Source organism: Candoia aspera, chromosome 1 (assembly GCF_035149785.1).
Source record: "Candoia aspera isolate rCanAsp1 chromosome 1, rCanAsp1.hap2, whole genome shotgun sequence".
NCBI lineage: Eukaryota > Metazoa > Chordata > Lepidosauria > Squamata > Boidae > Candoia > Candoia aspera.
Genome location: NC_086153.1, coordinates 190,359,725 through 190,376,402, shown reverse-complemented (window position 1 = coordinate 190,376,402; position 16,678 = coordinate 190,359,725). Strand labels below are relative to the sequence as shown.

Below are 16,678 nucleotides of genomic sequence, written 5' to 3'. Positions count from 1 at the left end.
TGCTATTATACCTCTACAGTGAATGCCGTACAGCATACTTTCCTGTCAGATTGTCAGGTTTTGGATGGTACAGAAGTCAGAATATCCTAGATTAGACTGGGCACTTCGACAACTTCAAGTTAACTTTCGAGTTGTGATGGACACAAGCGATGCATTCATTCGGCTGCGCCGAATAGGAATTGTTGGTAATACCGTTTGCGGGAACAACAAGAGATTATTTTGTCTAAACCGGCTTTGTATACAGGCAAATCAGCGGGCGTTATCAGAGGGAGGGAGAGAGGGAGGGAGGGAGGGAGGGAAGGAAGGAAGGAAGGAAGGAAGGAAGGAAGGAAGGAAGGAAGGAAGGAAGGGGATAGATGAAAAGCGAAAGTGCCAGCACCGTAGCTTTTTATATCCAGGGCTGGCTGGCCAAACCTAACTTTCTCTACTTCGTTTGTCTGCCTCTGAGTCTCACTCCACCCTGGCACGCAAACAGTCGGATGATTCGATGATTCCGTTCTGCCGGACTGAGGCAGATCTGCAGCCATACCACAGATCCAACGGAATGGCTAGGAATCCAGGGTTGCCAAGCCAGGCTTCCTGGGTCGCCACCCAGTGCAAAAATCTCCCTTCCACCCCGAAGCTTTAACACAGAAGTTAAGCGGAGTCAAGAGGGAGAAGCCCCTCTTGTACCATTTATATGAGCCCCCACCCCCTATTTTTTCTACTCAAAGATGATGGTGGTAGTGGTGGTGATGGTCAAGATGATGATTAGTCCTATATAGGTACTTTAAGTAAGTTAGCCTTGGTGGCTTAATTTATTGTGAGAGGACAACAAGGTCTGCCTAGCCCGCACCACCTAGCTGGAGAGAGACTTGACTAAGAGGGATTGCACCACCCAGATGTTATCAGGATTTGCAAAGAAACCTTGAAGTCGATGCTGTGATGCCCCTTGGCACTGGATGGTAAAAGGACACCAGCTTGGAAGGACCAGATTCTCTAGAGTGGCCTTTTCTCTGTCGGAAGGTCTGGGGGAGCCTTTGACCCAGTGGGCTCAACCTGCCTGAATGGCGCAGACCCACATCTGGAGGATCTCAGGGCTGGATCACTGAGGACAAGCCGAGTTGAAGTTTCTGCCTTAATCAACACCATCTCCACTCTCAGGATCACGTGAACAAATATGCTCGTATTTTAAGGCAGCGCCTGTATTTCTTATTATACAAGGCTTCCTCCGGTGTGAGATTATATATATATATATATATATATATATATATATATATATTCATATAATAAGCCTCATCGCTTATTATTTACAAACAGAACAAAACGATAAACTGGCATGGTTTGTTTTTTTTAAATTTCGTGGGCTTGTTCCTGAATGATTTTTTTTAAAAAAAGTATATAAGTATATAATTGCTATTATGAAAGCCAGCAAAGCCAGGGTCCATTCGCTCTCTTTTATTGGAGCTCCAGCAGTGGTTTTTATTCTACCGGGAATACTGGTCTATGGAAATGCCTGGGCAAACCCGCAAGATCAGGTTTAGGCGCGTATTGTCTCCAGAACAAAGGAGGAAGGATATATTCTCAAAACGGTCAACCTCCAGATTTTGACCCAGAAGGAGAGCTTTAGGATAAACGAGGATCCAGGTAAGCAATTGCATGAGTTTTCATGAGCATTAATTCCTCCGGAGCCCCCCTCGGACTAGAATGCAGCAAGGAACTGCGGAATGGCGAACGTCTGTCGGGGCGCCTTATTTAAACTGGGACTTGCGTCCTTGCTGGAAACGCAACGTTTTTCTAAATGGCCATTTCTCTCCCAAATAACTTGAGGGTTGGATAACTTGGGGGGGGGGGCACCAGGATTTGGCTTATCTGAAAAAGAAAAGGGGGAAAGACAGACTTATCTTTGCTTCGGATAGTCGGGCTCACAGGATCCCAAGATCAAGTTATGTAGTTATATTTGAAAACGCCCGGTGGAAATGATGCCACTGCCTATTTATTGCTTCGGAAGGGCTGACTCCTTCTAAAAAGCAGTGGCTTCCCGGTTCCTTTCCTTTGCGTGTTTGGTTTACTCTGCCAGGTTTCTTTCAGTTACTCCCCCCACCCCCAACAATAAACAACCAAATGCTGATAAAGCGCTCGTTCTCATCATTCCACCATATATTTATGGATGTGTAAATACCAGCGATTGAACAGCCCATGAATCTTCGTGTCTTTGACCATTTCATCGGAGGAGTCACAATCTAGGAGGGTGAGACGTACCTGCTCCCACCGATTCTAATGAGCTGGACAGCCTGCTCTTTTGCGTGCCTACTCTAAGGCAAGCCCCGCTGAGCTCAATGGGACTCGCTAACAGAGGTCCCCCCTTTTCTGCTGGATTGTGGCTAACAAATCATTCGCAAAAAGCGTATTTAAAATGTTATTATTACCCCGTTCTCGCTTCTACTCCATGATTAAATCTGTTTACAGTAAAGGACGTTAAAACATCCCACATTTTAAACACCCTTCCTTGGACTGAATATAGATGCTTTCAATAGAACTGGCTGCTGTTCCTACTATACCGAAGCCAGACTGTGTTTTTCTTGTAAGTGGAACTAATTTTAAAGTTATGACCAAGTCACTGTGCTGAGGACGGTCCTGGCCAAGAAGTCTGATCCCAGACACATTTACTAAGAGGTTAAGTCCTACTTGAATTCAATAGGCAGGAAAATAATTGGTTTCTGCGGGGAATCTAAACTTGCCCGAACTTCAAGATACCGATAACGAGCTTTCCTTGATTTTATGTACATACTAGGGGAATTTTTAACACTTGTGCCAAGCAATAGGAAAGCATTAAAAAATAGTGGACTCGGGTCCCTGTTTCGGATCGGCCTCGTTCAGAAACTCCAGCAGCCTCGAATACCTCCCCCCGCCACCTCCCTTTTCCTTTAGCTCTCAGGCCTCCAAGCCGCGGGCCTGACAAGTTAGTCATCTGAATCCAATTAAGGCAAGCGGCATTTCATTTCGTTACGCGACAGGGAACCCTCTGGCAGGGAACTTCACCTAAAATTTCAATCTCCTTCCTTCCTTCCTTCCTTCCTTCCTTCCTTCCTTCCTTCCTTCCTTCGACTGTCCTTCGGTTCCGAGCCTGGGCCTGCAGCCCCATCCGAGGTCGACCCTGCTGCGATCTCAGTACAGATCCTGAACTGGGAAGAGCGCAGGTTGAGGGCTTCCGATCGAGATGCGCAGCGGGAGGAGGAGGAGGTGGAGGAGGAAGGAGTGCAGGACTGGAGGACCAAGGACGGCCGGACGGAGCCTCCTTTCCTCTTCAAGGACGGGTCCTTCCCCAGCCAGCTCGAAACGACCAGGGGAAAATGTTGCCTCCCGGCTGCAGACGATTCCGTTTCTTTCTCACGATCTGGGGAAGGCCACGTTTCCAAGCAGCTTTTCCCTGCCGGGCCGTGTTTGTTTCTGCAGAAGGATTCAGAAGTCGATAATTAATTAGGCACAAAATGAAAACTTACCACGTTAATCAACCGCGAGCTTTGGCAAATAATGATCCTTCCGCTAGACGCTTCTATGAAGTTCCCTCCCTTTACGGCCGCCGCTTGCTTTTCTCTCCCCCCCCCCGCCGCCCCAAGTTAAGCCTTACGCCGCCACTGTACACAGCACCTATTCCTAATGAACTCCGGGTTTGGCGGGGTGTGGGGGAGAGGGAGAAAAATAAATAAAAGCCCTTAAATTGACGTTCTTCTCCCACGTGAATATATGCTCTAAGAAACCGGCTGGGCCAGGCCTTGGAGGACCTGGGATCCAGGTTGCAGCATCGGGGCGGCCAGCCAGCTCGGTTTTCCCCAAACCCCACACATTGAAGGTGGCTGGAGAGCGGGGAGGAAGGCGGCTGCCTCACAGCTGGCCTTGGCTCAGGCTAAGAGAAGAAGTTGGGAGCTGGTTTCGGGGCCGGTCTTGGAGGGGGTTCCGAAGCTGGTTCTTCCTTGAGCGGTGAGTTATTGCTATACCAGCCAAAGGTCATTTCAAAGGCTCAGGCTGGTGAGATGGTCTCTTTCTAATGACTCAGGCTTCATTGTGGGGGAGGCCCCTGCCCACCCCGCAGTGGTTCTATTAATGTCCTCCAAGTTGGGGGGGCAGAGTTAGGGGTACAAACAGCTACAGGAGCAGCGTGGGAATGATTTTCGGTGTGTGGGGGATTAAAGTTGATATTCTCTTAAATTAAAATAAAGCAAATTGTCTAAGCTCTGCATAGCAGACCCTTCTTGTGAAATGCAGACAAGGATGTGCTAAAAGACTGGACAGGGAGTTTGATAGCTGGACTTTTCTTGGGGGAGCGATAAACTCTAGCCAGCCTTGAGACACTTAATGTAGGAGCCACTGGATTATTTGTATGTGTGTGTGTCGCAATGGGTTAGGTCTTCTGGGTGCAATTCTGTGCACTGAGTCTGAAAACACCACAAACATGGCCCTATTGTGGGGCACAAAGTTAGGTACAATCAACCGCTCTACTTTCTCAGGGCTAAAAAGTTACTACTCACCCCAACTCAAACCTGAGTATTTCTTTACACACACATACACCCCTACACAAACACAAATGAACAAGAGCAAGAAAGGATCACCCTCACTGCAAATGTTCTGCTTAAAAGTATTATATCTCCATTGTGGGGGTGGGGGTGAGAGAGAGAGAGAGAGAGACTAGAACCACAATTTATATCCAAGAATACCTTTGCAATGACTTGTCTCTTTAAATGTTTAAATATTAGGAGGGGATGTTCCTGCGTGTATATCTGATAATACAATTGTTCCAGTGTTTGGAGTATAATTGTTTACAAATATTAATCACCTTAAAAAAAAAACCCAAATTCAGATATATACTCCTGATAGAGAATAAATCAGAGGAGGCTGCTATTCCAGGCCTGTGAATCTGAGAATAAGATCCATTGTATTAGAGCTCTGTGAGAGAAGTAGCTCTGCCTGATAGATACATTATTTATGAAGTCAGTGGCTCAAAACGGGGGTGGGGTGGGGTGGGGTGGGGGGAGAGATAAGAATGCATCCACTGAATGTGCCCCTTTGTTCCAGGTGCACCTCCTTGCTTTATCCGAGGGAATCACCAGACTGTCCCCACAGCCTTACAGATAAAATTCAAGAAAAAACGTGAAAGGGGTGAGTTTGTCTACATTTTTTTAAACCCAACGGTTCTCTGCACATTGTCTCTCTCCTCCGCATGGGTTTTTACCAACAGATGTTGTTTTCAACAGAAGAGGTTGGAAAAGAAAAAAGAACAACAACAACAACAACAAATACTCTCGCTGTTGCTCCCTCAGGAGCCTTAATACACATAATGTCATGTAAAGTACCTGACTATTCATAAAAAAGTTGATATGCAACGGCCTTAAAAACGTACTTGGAGCACACAGATAAAAGGTTATTACTGCCATAAACGCTATCTCCCTTGGCCCCCAGTGGCATTTATATCTATCACACGCTTCACTAGATCATTATTTACTCTCTTTTTTTTAAGGGATGGGGAAAGTCTTTCATGGGCCCGCATCACAATGATTCCGAGTCGATCCCGCAGAATGTGCTTTCTTCCTCCGTTCTAAACCTCCATCCCGATCAGACCAGAATTCGGTCACCTTGGCGCTTAGTTCGGCCGTTTCAAGCCCGTCTCCCCGTTTGGGAGACGGGGGAGGGAACTTCCAAGGTCTGCTACCAGACCCAGTGGGCTTACAAATGCTGTATTCGGATCAAATCTGAAGGTTCCTAACAGCCTAAGTGCGCTGCAAACCGCGAGTTAGCGGAAAGAGGCAGGCGGGGCGGGAGAAAAAGGCGAAGCCGATTTTGGATGGCTACCGGGGCTCCTCCGACCGCAGAGCAATAGGAAGCCCCAGGGATACGGGACGGCGGTGATCGACTTGGGCCGCCGCAGTCCACTTCCATCCCTCACCCGTTCCTGCCCTCGGAAGAAACGCGGCTTTTTCTTCCCGGCGGGCGCTGTAAATCGCTCCGCAGGCCGGTATTCCAGCGAAGACCCGGAAAGTCCTCCCCGCCCGGAAAAAAGGGCATATTTCGGGCTAAAATACGCGGCAGGGCTCCCTGTGGGCGAAAAACAGTCCCTTCACCTCCGAAGCAAGGGGATTGCCAAAAGAGACCGGCGCGGCGGCCTTTTATATACAGATTCTCCGCCTCGCAGGCACTTTTGGCGGCGTCGGGGGGGGGCTTTCTTTCTATGGCCGGCCTTCCCCCTCCTACGCAGCTGTTGTTGCCGCTTCTCCTGCTTCTGCTTTCTCCGCTTTCCATTTCTTACTGAAGCGTTTACTGCCCAGCGCCAACACTCATAAATTTTGCTACACGCCGCCGTGACAGGTGCATTGATATGCGCTGCGAGAACTCGGCTGCTTAATAACCACTCCTCCGGCCTCTCTTAGTGCCTTTTATTTATTCGGTATCATATTAGATATTGATCCCCAGCAGAATTAAGTGCAGTGGGACGCATTAGTCGCGGACTGGTTTGGTATGAATGCGTTGGCCAGGCACCGGATCGAAAGCAGTTTGTGAGCACCGGGCAGTTGCCAGGAGCCCGGCGTAGCTCGGGGTTCCCCCGTGGCACGTGGTACCTTGGGGTCCGCCGAGGAGGAGGAGGAGGAGGAGGCCGAGAGGGAGGAGAGCCCCCGCTTCTTCTGGTGCCCTTTGATTTCCAGGGATGAGATGGAGAAGGGTGAGGGGACAAAGGGATCGGCCGAAGGGCACTGCGGTTCAGACAAGGTTAACCTCTGGAGAGGCTTGGCCAGGACTTTCGAAGCAGGGCCCTGGACAGGCCGGGACTTCTCCACAGCCTCCCACCCTACGGAGAGAGTTGGGGCCAAGCCACCCCATGGATCCTCGAATTTTCGCGTTGCCTAAAACCTAAATTACAAAGGAGCTTTCAGTGCAGGGCAGCCTGGTAAAGCCAAACCGCGTTAGGAAGAAGGGAAAGGAAAGGAAAGAAAAGAAAGGAAGGGGGGGGGTCTGTGTGCGCGCGCGTGCACGCCTCTGTGTCTGTGTCTGTGTGAGATCTAAAAGATGAGCCCCCAAACAGTAGAGCATTGTCCATGTGATTTATGGCCCTCTGCCTCCTTTTTAGGTTCAAGCAGAGTTCACAAGCAGTTGGTATGTGAAAGAAAGAAAGAAAGAAAGAAAGAAAGAAAGAAAGAAAGAAAGAAAGAAAGAAAGAAAGAAAGCAGGCTTCTCAGTTTGCTGTAATATTCTCTCTGAAGATCTTGTGGGTTGTTTGGGAAAATCTGGTTTTAGTGAATGAACCAGGAGGCACCAAGTCATGTGCTGATTCAGAATAAACAAAAACCCCAATGAGCGAGTGAGGTTGTAAAGGGCTGAAAGGTGTCCTTTATGATTATGAATGATTATTGGTGAATAAATGTATCCTTAAAAGCTATTAATGCTCATCAATGGAAGGAAATCCTGGACATCCTCTAGGTCAATTTCTACTTTATTTCACTTTGCTTTTTAACTTGGGCCCCACTTTATATTTCTTCTCTCTCTAGATTCTTGAGAATGTGTATCTAAATAAGTATATCTGCCAATAAAGATAAAATATGTGATAAAATGAACTTCAGTTCACCAACATTCAGGCCACTGTAGGTTTAAAAAACTTGAAGCCAAAAGTTTTTCTTGATTTTGCTTCAACTTATAAATGATATTCTGGAAGCTTGTTTTTCATTTATTTAGTACATTTATATCCCATTTTTCTTCTCAAAATTCCACAGTATTTTAGCTGTTTAAGGGTGTATGTGTGTATATAGCTTCTAGTGTCTTGAAATGAACACTAACAATGCAATACTTCCCCTGTCTTCTCTTTCTATAGTTTATTTAAATTTATTTTAAATGCTTTTTTAATTAAAATACTTCAAAGGAACTTGTGAAACATATCACAATTTAAGCAAAGATGTTCCTGACCTCTGTTTAAAATGCACTGTGAACATTTGCCAGGCAGCTAAAACGTTTTGTATGATAAAGATGGGAAAATACAGCTAATTTAGAATATTTTAATGATAAATATTTTGCATTATGTCAGTCACAGCTATGGTGTCCCCAAGTGATACCTGAGCAGTTTTTTCTAATGTGAAATGAAAGATAACAGTGTCTTTACCATGAACCAGCTACAGAAGTACAAAAGTTTCAGAAGAATTAGTGCCTCCTTTTTTGTGGTCTCTGTGCACCACATTTAAAAACCAGTTTAAATGCCTGGAATTGTGATTCTGTGTTACTTGAAAATAAAAATGTAAACGATCTCAATAATTTAATCAGCTTCCCTGCTTTAATTTGAACAGCAAGAATTCTTGAGTTTATTTGGGGACCCCAAAGTCCAGTGGTTTCAAGTGGTGATTCAAAGTGAAAACAATAGAAAATATGTTTTAGGTTCAATGGCTTATGTGTTCAGCACTTAATGAGCTTATGTGTAACTATATAAGGGCCACTGGCTGGAGAAACAGAACTTTATAGCATCGGGAATGGGAAATGTTATAGTTATGATCCCTGTGGTGCAGTCTTACCTACCCTTTAGCCATGGATCTATTCTACTGAGCTCAGTAGGCCTTCTAAATAAACAAGGCATAATACTGAACTGCTTGGTGCTTTTTTAGAACTACATTAAATTGGAAACAATAAGTCTAGTTTCTAAAATATTTACCAGTTTTTCTAGATTGTTAATGCCACTTCTCTTCTTAGAAAATTGGGCACTTAGCAAATGTACTTTGGAAGACTCAATCTTGAATGCTTTGCTTAAAAATAAGTTCATGGATTTGACTTGTATGTAAATGCCTTGTGCATCTGATACCAAGCATTCCAATATCAATTAACATGCATTTACCTACCTATTTATTAGTGTACTTAGTCAGATTTCTGATTTTCTTCAAAGACGTCTATTAGATAACTTCTGTTCAGATAAACTTATGGTCCCAGGGTCACCCATAAGCCTTCTGGATGAGTAGAAATGTAAAGCCTGGCCTTGCCAGGCTAAATCCATAATATTCTCTCTCTCTCTCTCTATCTCTCCCCCCCACCCCCACCCCCGTGTGTGTGTGTGTGTGTGTGTGTGTGTGTGTAAATAAAATCATTGGCCCATGTAGAGCTAAAGAAAGATGGAGACACACATCAGCACTGAGAAAGGAAATCATAATGTTTCTCCCCAGCATTGAGGGGTACCTATAAAATACATGTTTATACTCAGAATGAGCACAGAGATAACAATACACAGTACATTACTAGTATTTTGAAAAAAAAAACTTTTTTTAATATGAGCAATTCTTTGTTTCTGAAACAGAAATGTGTTTTTCTGCATGGCAATAAACCCACAGAAGATTCTCAATGAAAAGTGCACTCTGAAAGTAATCTCCTGTAGTTTATTTAGCTTTTAAGTCAAAACACCCCACCACGAACCTCTGCTGAAATATGTCTGAAACCGAAAAGAAGGTAGCTGACATAGGTATTTCTTCTTTAGATTGCAAATGAAAGTTATTGAATGCCCTTAGTTACACTTTAACTTCTTAGAACTCTTCCCAGGAAAAACAAAACACTAAGAGTCAGGATTTACAATACAGATCGACTTTTCTCTGGTTTTTCAGGTTCCAGTTCTGGTTCAATCCATCATGTCACTCTTGGCTATTAAAGTGCGCGTGCGCAACTTGGGAAAAACAAAACAAGAGGGAGGGGGAGAAAGAGAAAATGCAATAACAAAAAAGGTTGGTTAATATTTATACCAAAATGACATAGTGGTCAGACACTGAGGATACTGATATACTTGAATAGAACAAGGTAGAGAAGACTTTACATTTCTTAAAAGCAATTAAAAATAATCCACCCAGAAGCAATAAGAATGTGTGAAACTGTAGAATGAAACAAAGACAAAGTTTGAATCAACATTTCCCTTTTAATAGATTGTTGTTTTACAAGACAGACTAAATGCAACAACACTCCATTCTTTGCCAAAAATCTATCACCTTTTAAAGTAAGCAAATAATTAAGTGCTCTTTATAGCAGGCAGTGGTTGTCTTTTGGGGGATCCTGAGTGAGAATGTCTTTGGAGCTTCCCCAGAATGTTGATTTTTATAAGCTATCATTTCTTTTTATTTCTTTTATTTTTATTTCTTTTTCTATCCCACCTTTATTATTTTTATAAATAACTCAAGGTGGGGAACATACCTAATACTCCTTCCTCCTCCTATTTTCCCCACAACAGCAACCCTGTGAGGTGAGTTGGGCTGAGAGAGAGTGACTGGCCCAAGGTCGCCCAGCCGGCTTTCATGCCTCAGGCGGGACTAGAGCTCTCAGTCTCCTGGTTTCTAGCCTGTTGCCCTCACTACTATACCGAATGATATTAAGTACCCTATTTAAAGCAGCTTGTTTCCCTCTGATTCTATCGTTGCCCTTATTTTCCTTTTTGTTGCTTCAGACTGATAAGACATGATGCCATCTTGGTGATTTGGGGAAAAAAGTATCTAGCTTTTATGTACTGTACTGAAATAGACTGTATCAAACATTATTATAAAAATATGGGGGTGCTGCAGGTTGCCTAAGAGGTGGTGGCCAGCAAGCTTCACCCTAGATTTTTATTCATGAGAATTATATCAAAATCCCCCCCCCCAATTGCCCAATTTGACCATTCCTGATCTGGCCACTCTCTGAGAACAAATAATGTTAATATCAAGTCCCGAAATGTTGTTCTTCAAATATATCCCTTTCCAGGAAAGCAGTGAGGAATATTTCACTCCTCATTAGCTTAGGTCAGCCTTTCAGGACTGACATTCTCCAAGTGTGTAAGATTGTAATTCTTATTTTCTCCCAGCAAACATGGCTCTGGGATGTTAGGTATTCTAGATTAGGACCTCTGGAAGGTACCAGTTTAGACCAAAGAAAGTATCATCCAAAGTATTGTATGGAAACATTTGTGCCTTTTTGCTTGCCTGAGATTGCTTAGCTTAAGTTTATATTCTTACTTTCTTGGATTTTATAGAAGCACACCTCTATTTGAATGGAAATGCAAGAGTATAAGGCTCAGACCTTGAACGAGTCAGGACTACTCTCTGCATATCCTGATTCTCAATATTCATACTGGGAAGAGAAACAGTTGATTTCAATGGTATCTGTGGCCACGTAACATTGTTTAGGATAGGGATGTAATCTATGAATAGATGACTGCTGGATATCTGCTTCAGCAAAAGAGAAATAAACAGAGAAAGAAGGTTGGCTGCCAGCAAGTGAGGCCAATGATGAAATGTGTGAAATGCCTGGATGGCCACCTACATGTGCGTTCAAGGGTGAGCATGCAAGCATGGAGCACAGAAACCAGCCAAAGCCAGCCCTAAATGACAGGGACTTCCTTCCTGTGGAGGGGCAGATAAGTCGAGTGTTAGACTGGACTACTGAAGGTCTGTGATGATTAGGGAAGAAACTAATGGGATTCTGCTGTTTGAGTCCATCCTTGTCCTTGCCACGTTGAGCTAAAAGCATTGGGCGGGTAGGATGTGCCACAGAACTGCTCTAATGGCTAACAAATCATTCTCTAGAGCAGTCTTTCCAAACTGGTGTCCTGTAGATGTTGTAATGCAGCTCTCAGAGTCCCCAGCTAGCATGGCCAGTGCAAGCCAACATGATGGGGCTTGTAGTTCAATACATCTGCAGCTCTCTCCGTGCCTGTGATGGGGTATTTGTAGACAAACAGGTGTTCTTGGCTCCACAGACGTGCTTTAAAAAGATGCCAACAGAGCTTTCTTCTGAAACTAGGTCTCTGGTCCATAGATAGTTAGTCCAACTGCCAAAATCCAGCTGGAACAACAGGAACCGTATTTATCTTACACCTTAATGTATCCGAAGGACAATAGACTTTAAATGTATACCTATGCTTGAGAGGAGGTGAGAATATGTGGATTGGACTCAAAGGCCCATTAGAAGTACAGTATGCATCTAGGCCTTGACTTTCTCAGCTGGGTTAGCCAGGAGGCCCTTGGGCTTATGCAGCTGTCCCAGTGAGAGCTGGACCATAGAGGCCATGGCAAACCCGCTTCAGCGTTGGGTTGTGTCAGCATTACAACGGCCTGCCTCTGGGTGTCTGGATTAAGGTAAAGGGGTGGGACCAGAGAGCGACGGTCTCGTGGTGCATAACTGCAGAGTAGAGCAACATCATGTCTGAGGAAACTGAGGACGCTGACCAGACTTCAGCGCGCTCTCCCGCCTCAACTGACGTCTCGTCTCCATCTCCCTTCTGTCCTCCAGGTGGTTTCGCGGGCAGCGACCGGCGGAACCCAAGACGTGAGAAAGCAAAGGCCGCGCGACGGGGCGGCGGCGGTCAATGTTGTTTGAGCAGGCGCCCGAGGCTTTGGCGACCGCAGAGCCCAAAATGCAGAAAACCGCTTACTACGATAACTCGACGCTCTTCGGGGGCTACGGCGGCGGCGGCGGCGGCTACGGCAAAGCGGATGCCTATGGCTACACCAGCGGCCCGCCCCAGCCCTACGCCCAGCCCGCTCTGGAGACTGACTACCCCGGGTCGGCCTGCTCCCTCCAAAGCGCCGCCCCCCTTCGGGCGCCCCCGGCCCACAAAAGCTCGGAGCTCGGCGGCAGCTGCATGCGCACCGGCGGAGGAAGCCAGGCAGCCCCTCAGCCGCCCTCTGGCCTGGGCGACCCGCAGCCGCCACTGCCACCTCAGCAACAGCAACCTCCTCCCCCTACGCTGCCCTCTCCCTCCCCGCCCAACAACGCCGCCCACGCGGGGTCCGCCAAGAAAGGCAAAAGCGGGCCCAATTCTTCCGGCGGCTCCCCGGCCACGATTAGCAAGCAGATCTTCCCCTGGATGAAGGAATCGCGGCAGAACTCCAAGCAGAAAAACAACTGCGCGCCCGCAGGTATCCAGCTCGCTCATCTGGGCACCTACCGAGGGCGCGGTTCTTCTCCACCGGCTGCATCAGAGAGGACGAAGTCACATGAAAGTCATTCAGACATAAGAGCCCCTGCTACAGCAGAGCCAAAGTCCATCCACACCCACTGCTGCTAATCTGATACCCAGGGAAAGCCCTCAGTGATTGGCTGCTCTAGCAACCTGCCTCTGAAACTGATCCCGTTTAGCGGTGGCTATGGACAGCCATTTCTTCCATCAGGGAGGAGGAATGCCATAAAAGCAAATAAATAACTACATAACCATAATTAATCCCTTTATTGCCCTTTTAGAGCCATTTGCTGAGCTAGCAGCCATAGCCCCATCTTGTGACAGCCAGCTGTAGCCATAATTTCCCCTTCCACACTTGATGCTTTTTGATGGGGCTGGTTGGGAATTGTAATCTTACACATTGCAAGAGCCCTAGTTTGGGGAAAGGCAGCCCTGAAGTACTTCAACATTTGAAGTTCAAAAGGCAGGATTCAAGATTCTGCTCCCAGCTGAGTGTTGAAGGGTCTTGGTGGAAAGATTTGTGGTGTCACAGCACAAGTTTTGAAGCTTAGCCGGCTGTCCCAAGCACAAAGCTGCCGGAGGCATCTTGTAGACTTAGCCCGACTTGTACATCAACTCCTTCCCTCCCTGTTTTAAATGTACTCTGCCTTTGACCATTCAGAATTCCTCATTAGAAGTTCCCTACTGAAACCAAACTTCATTACTTTATAAATTATGTTAAAATCAACGCCGCTCTTCATGTAAAAATGTGTGCCTGAAAATGTCCTATATAAACCTATGGGATTTAGTTCCTACTTGGCTGTGTTTGTAAATTGAACAGAAAAGAAATGGGAAATTTGAGGAGCTTACTCTCATGTCACTTTGAAGTTGAGTAGCTCAAGGTATTTTTCAAAGTAGTTGCCAGATGTTCTTTATCTTAAAATACACCTTTTCTTTTTCAACGACCCCTTATTCTAGCACTTCATGGCTCTGGACTAAATAGTAAGCATGCTGATTAAAGCTTCTTTTTAAAAATAACAATTAAGCTTTATAGCCAGGGCTGGTTTGAAATATAGTATGGCAAGTGAAACCAAGGAGCAAATTATACTTGCCCAATCTCTGTCCAAGTGATAGTGTGTTGAACCCAACATTAGGCAACTAATTATGGCATAGGAAACAGAAATCCCTCAAGTTCTTCTCCGTACTGCCTCATTACAAAATAAATAATAAACCACGGCCCTTTTGTGATACCCATAGACCTGCAGCCTGGGGCAGTTGCCTTGCTCAGCCTAATGGCAGGGTTGGCCTAGTTCTATCTGTCTGTAGGACTCATCCCTCCCTGTTGGTTTTGCCCTTTTACAGACAACCTAAGGAATCATCCTGAGACACCTAAATACTAGTAATTCCGAAGTGGATGGGTGAAATGAGAGATGAGACCGTATGTCCCCAACTGGGTGTGGCCTTTTTTCTCCTCTGAAGCCATACTGCTGACATAATTTTCTAATCCAGTGGGAGGAAATGCTAGGACTTCGCTTGGTGGCCCCCACATCTCTTCCCTTATTCAAAATTGTCTGCCATGCAGAGAGAGGGAGGAGCAGTGGCAGATCCAGATCCTGATGGCTGGGTCTCTTTCTGATTTTGAAATGGCTGCTCAGCTGGGTGAGGGAGAGAGCGAGAGCAGAAAACCTGGGTGCTTCCGAGCTTTTCCCATGGGAACCCCCAGCTCAGCAGCCCTCTCAGTAGTTAGAGTACTATCTCAGAGATAATCAGGACACTTGGGGCTCTCTTGTTAGCAGCTGCTGCTCTATTGTCTTCAGAGTTTGGAGGTCTGGGCCCTGTCCTGGTTTGGATCCCTTCGATAGGATCTTCCTGGGTTTTGTCAGGGGATCAATCGATTTCTCCAATTAAGTTAGATGATTTACAGCTCTCCTGCCAGGAACTGGAACTTTCCAATCCCTTTGAGGCCCCTCTCGCGCCCCCCCCCCCCAGCACTGAGCTTCAATCACTTGCTGTCCTAATAGGTCTAGAGGTTGAACCTAGTTTCCTGCTACCCCCTGTGTGGAACAGAGGTGGGTGAGATGTGGCAGAGGGCTAAGAACTTTGGTGGGAGGGCTGGTGAGAAGAGAAACACCCAAGTGGTCTAAGGCTTTGTTGGAGGTGTCCCTTGGCACACACTTTGCTTTCCCTGACTATGAGGCAGCAGCCCCTCCTTCACAGGTTGACTGCAATTGTGCAAAGCTCTGGGCCTTGGGCTCTTTTGAATTTACTGTGAAAGCCAGATTCAAAAGGAGGGGAGGGGAGGAGGGCAAGAATTGAGGGAAGAGAATACAGCCCTGCTAAAACTGTGGTGGCGGCAGTGCTGTTGGTGTCCTGAACTGATCATCTACCCCCAGGGAGCACTCTGAAAACAACTGAGTGGTGTCAGTTCAGAGTGCGGTGTGAGTGGCTGGATTAGAGTGGTTCATGCACATTTTTCAAACTGGTGAGCAGTCCGCTGCAGCTTCAGAATGCCAAAGGGTCTCCATGCTCCCCATTCTGCAACACCCTCTGCCTGAATCTGCCAGGGCACTCTGCACGGTGGGTGCCACCCAGTGGGGTAACTCAAGCAGCCCACCAACCCATGTCTTTTCTTTCTTTTTGACAGGGGAGAATTGCGAAGACAAGAGCCCACCTGGCCCAGCATCCAAGAGAGTCCGCACTGCCTATACCAGTGCTCAGCTGGTGGAACTGGAGAAAGAGTTCCACTTCAACCGGTATCTGTGCCGTCCGCGCCGCGTTGAGATGGCCAACCTCCTCAACCTGACTGAGCGTCAGATCAAGATCTGGTTTCAGAACCGCCGGATGAAGTACAAAAAGGACCAGAAAGCCAAAGGGATTATGCACTCCCCAGTTGGCCAGTCTCCAGACCGAAGTCCGCCCCTAAGTGGTCCCAGTCACGTTGGTTATACCAGCCAGCTGCCCACCGTTGGGAGCCTGAGCTACGACACTGCCCCATCACCAACCTCCTTTGCCAAGTCGCAGCAAAATCTGTATGGCCTGGCTGCCTATACAGCCCCACTCAGCAGTTGTTTGCCCCAGCAGAAAAGGTACCCAGGAACCGAGTACGACCACCACCCCATGCAAAGCAACGGTGGTGGCTTTGCCAACCCCAGTTTGCAGGGCAGCCCCGTCTATGTTGGCGGGAACTTCGTGGATTCCATGCCAGCCTCCGGCCCAATGTTCAACATCAGCCATCTCTCCCACCCTTCCTCCGCGAGCGTGGACTACAGCTGCGCTGCTCAGATCCCCGGCAACCATCACCCTGGACCTTGTGACCCCCACCCCACCTACACAGATCTAACTTCTCATCACACATCTCAGGGAAGGATTCAGGAAGCCCCCAAGCTAACGCATCTGTAGTAGACTGGAACCGATGGAGAGAAAGAGGGAGAGAAAGGGAGGGAGGGAGGGAGGGAGGGAGGGAGGGAGAAAGATCCTCACGTTTCAATTACCTCACTTTTTCCTGATAATTATTTTCAGAATCCTGAGTGTTAGTGGGTTGTGTGTATGCGTGTGTGTCCAGTAACAGCTAAATTATCTTGTTTATTTCATTGACAACTCCTAAACTCTACAGTTTTCTTTGTTTCTCCTTTCTTTTTAAATTAAAAAAAAAGTTTTAAAGCATGACAGTGCAATATCTTTTAAAAAAATTCCCACAAGGGACTATTAATTGGTAATGATGTACTGGAAGGTAGGTTGTAGAAATTTGTTAGTCTTAGCAGAACATGAGTCCTGATGAGGAGTTTTAAA

At 46.5% G+C, this 16,678-nt stretch overlaps 1 protein-coding gene across 1 annotated transcript; it reads left to right on the top strand.

The window, feature by feature from the left end:
• Positions 1 to 5,021: 5,021 nt before the first annotated feature.
• HOXD3 (homeobox D3) lies at positions 5,022 to 16,302 on the top strand. Its single transcript, XM_063292073.1, has 3 exons — positions 5,022 to 5,136; positions 12,241 to 12,869; positions 15,534 to 16,302. Exons 2-3 carry the CDS (start codon positions 12,317 to 12,319, stop codon positions 16,286 to 16,288), a joined length of 1,308 nt encoding a protein of 435 aa, XP_063148143.1. The 5' UTR covers positions 5,022 to 5,136; positions 12,241 to 12,316; the 3' UTR covers positions 16,289 to 16,302.
• Positions 16,303 to 16,678: the final 376 nt, after the last annotated feature.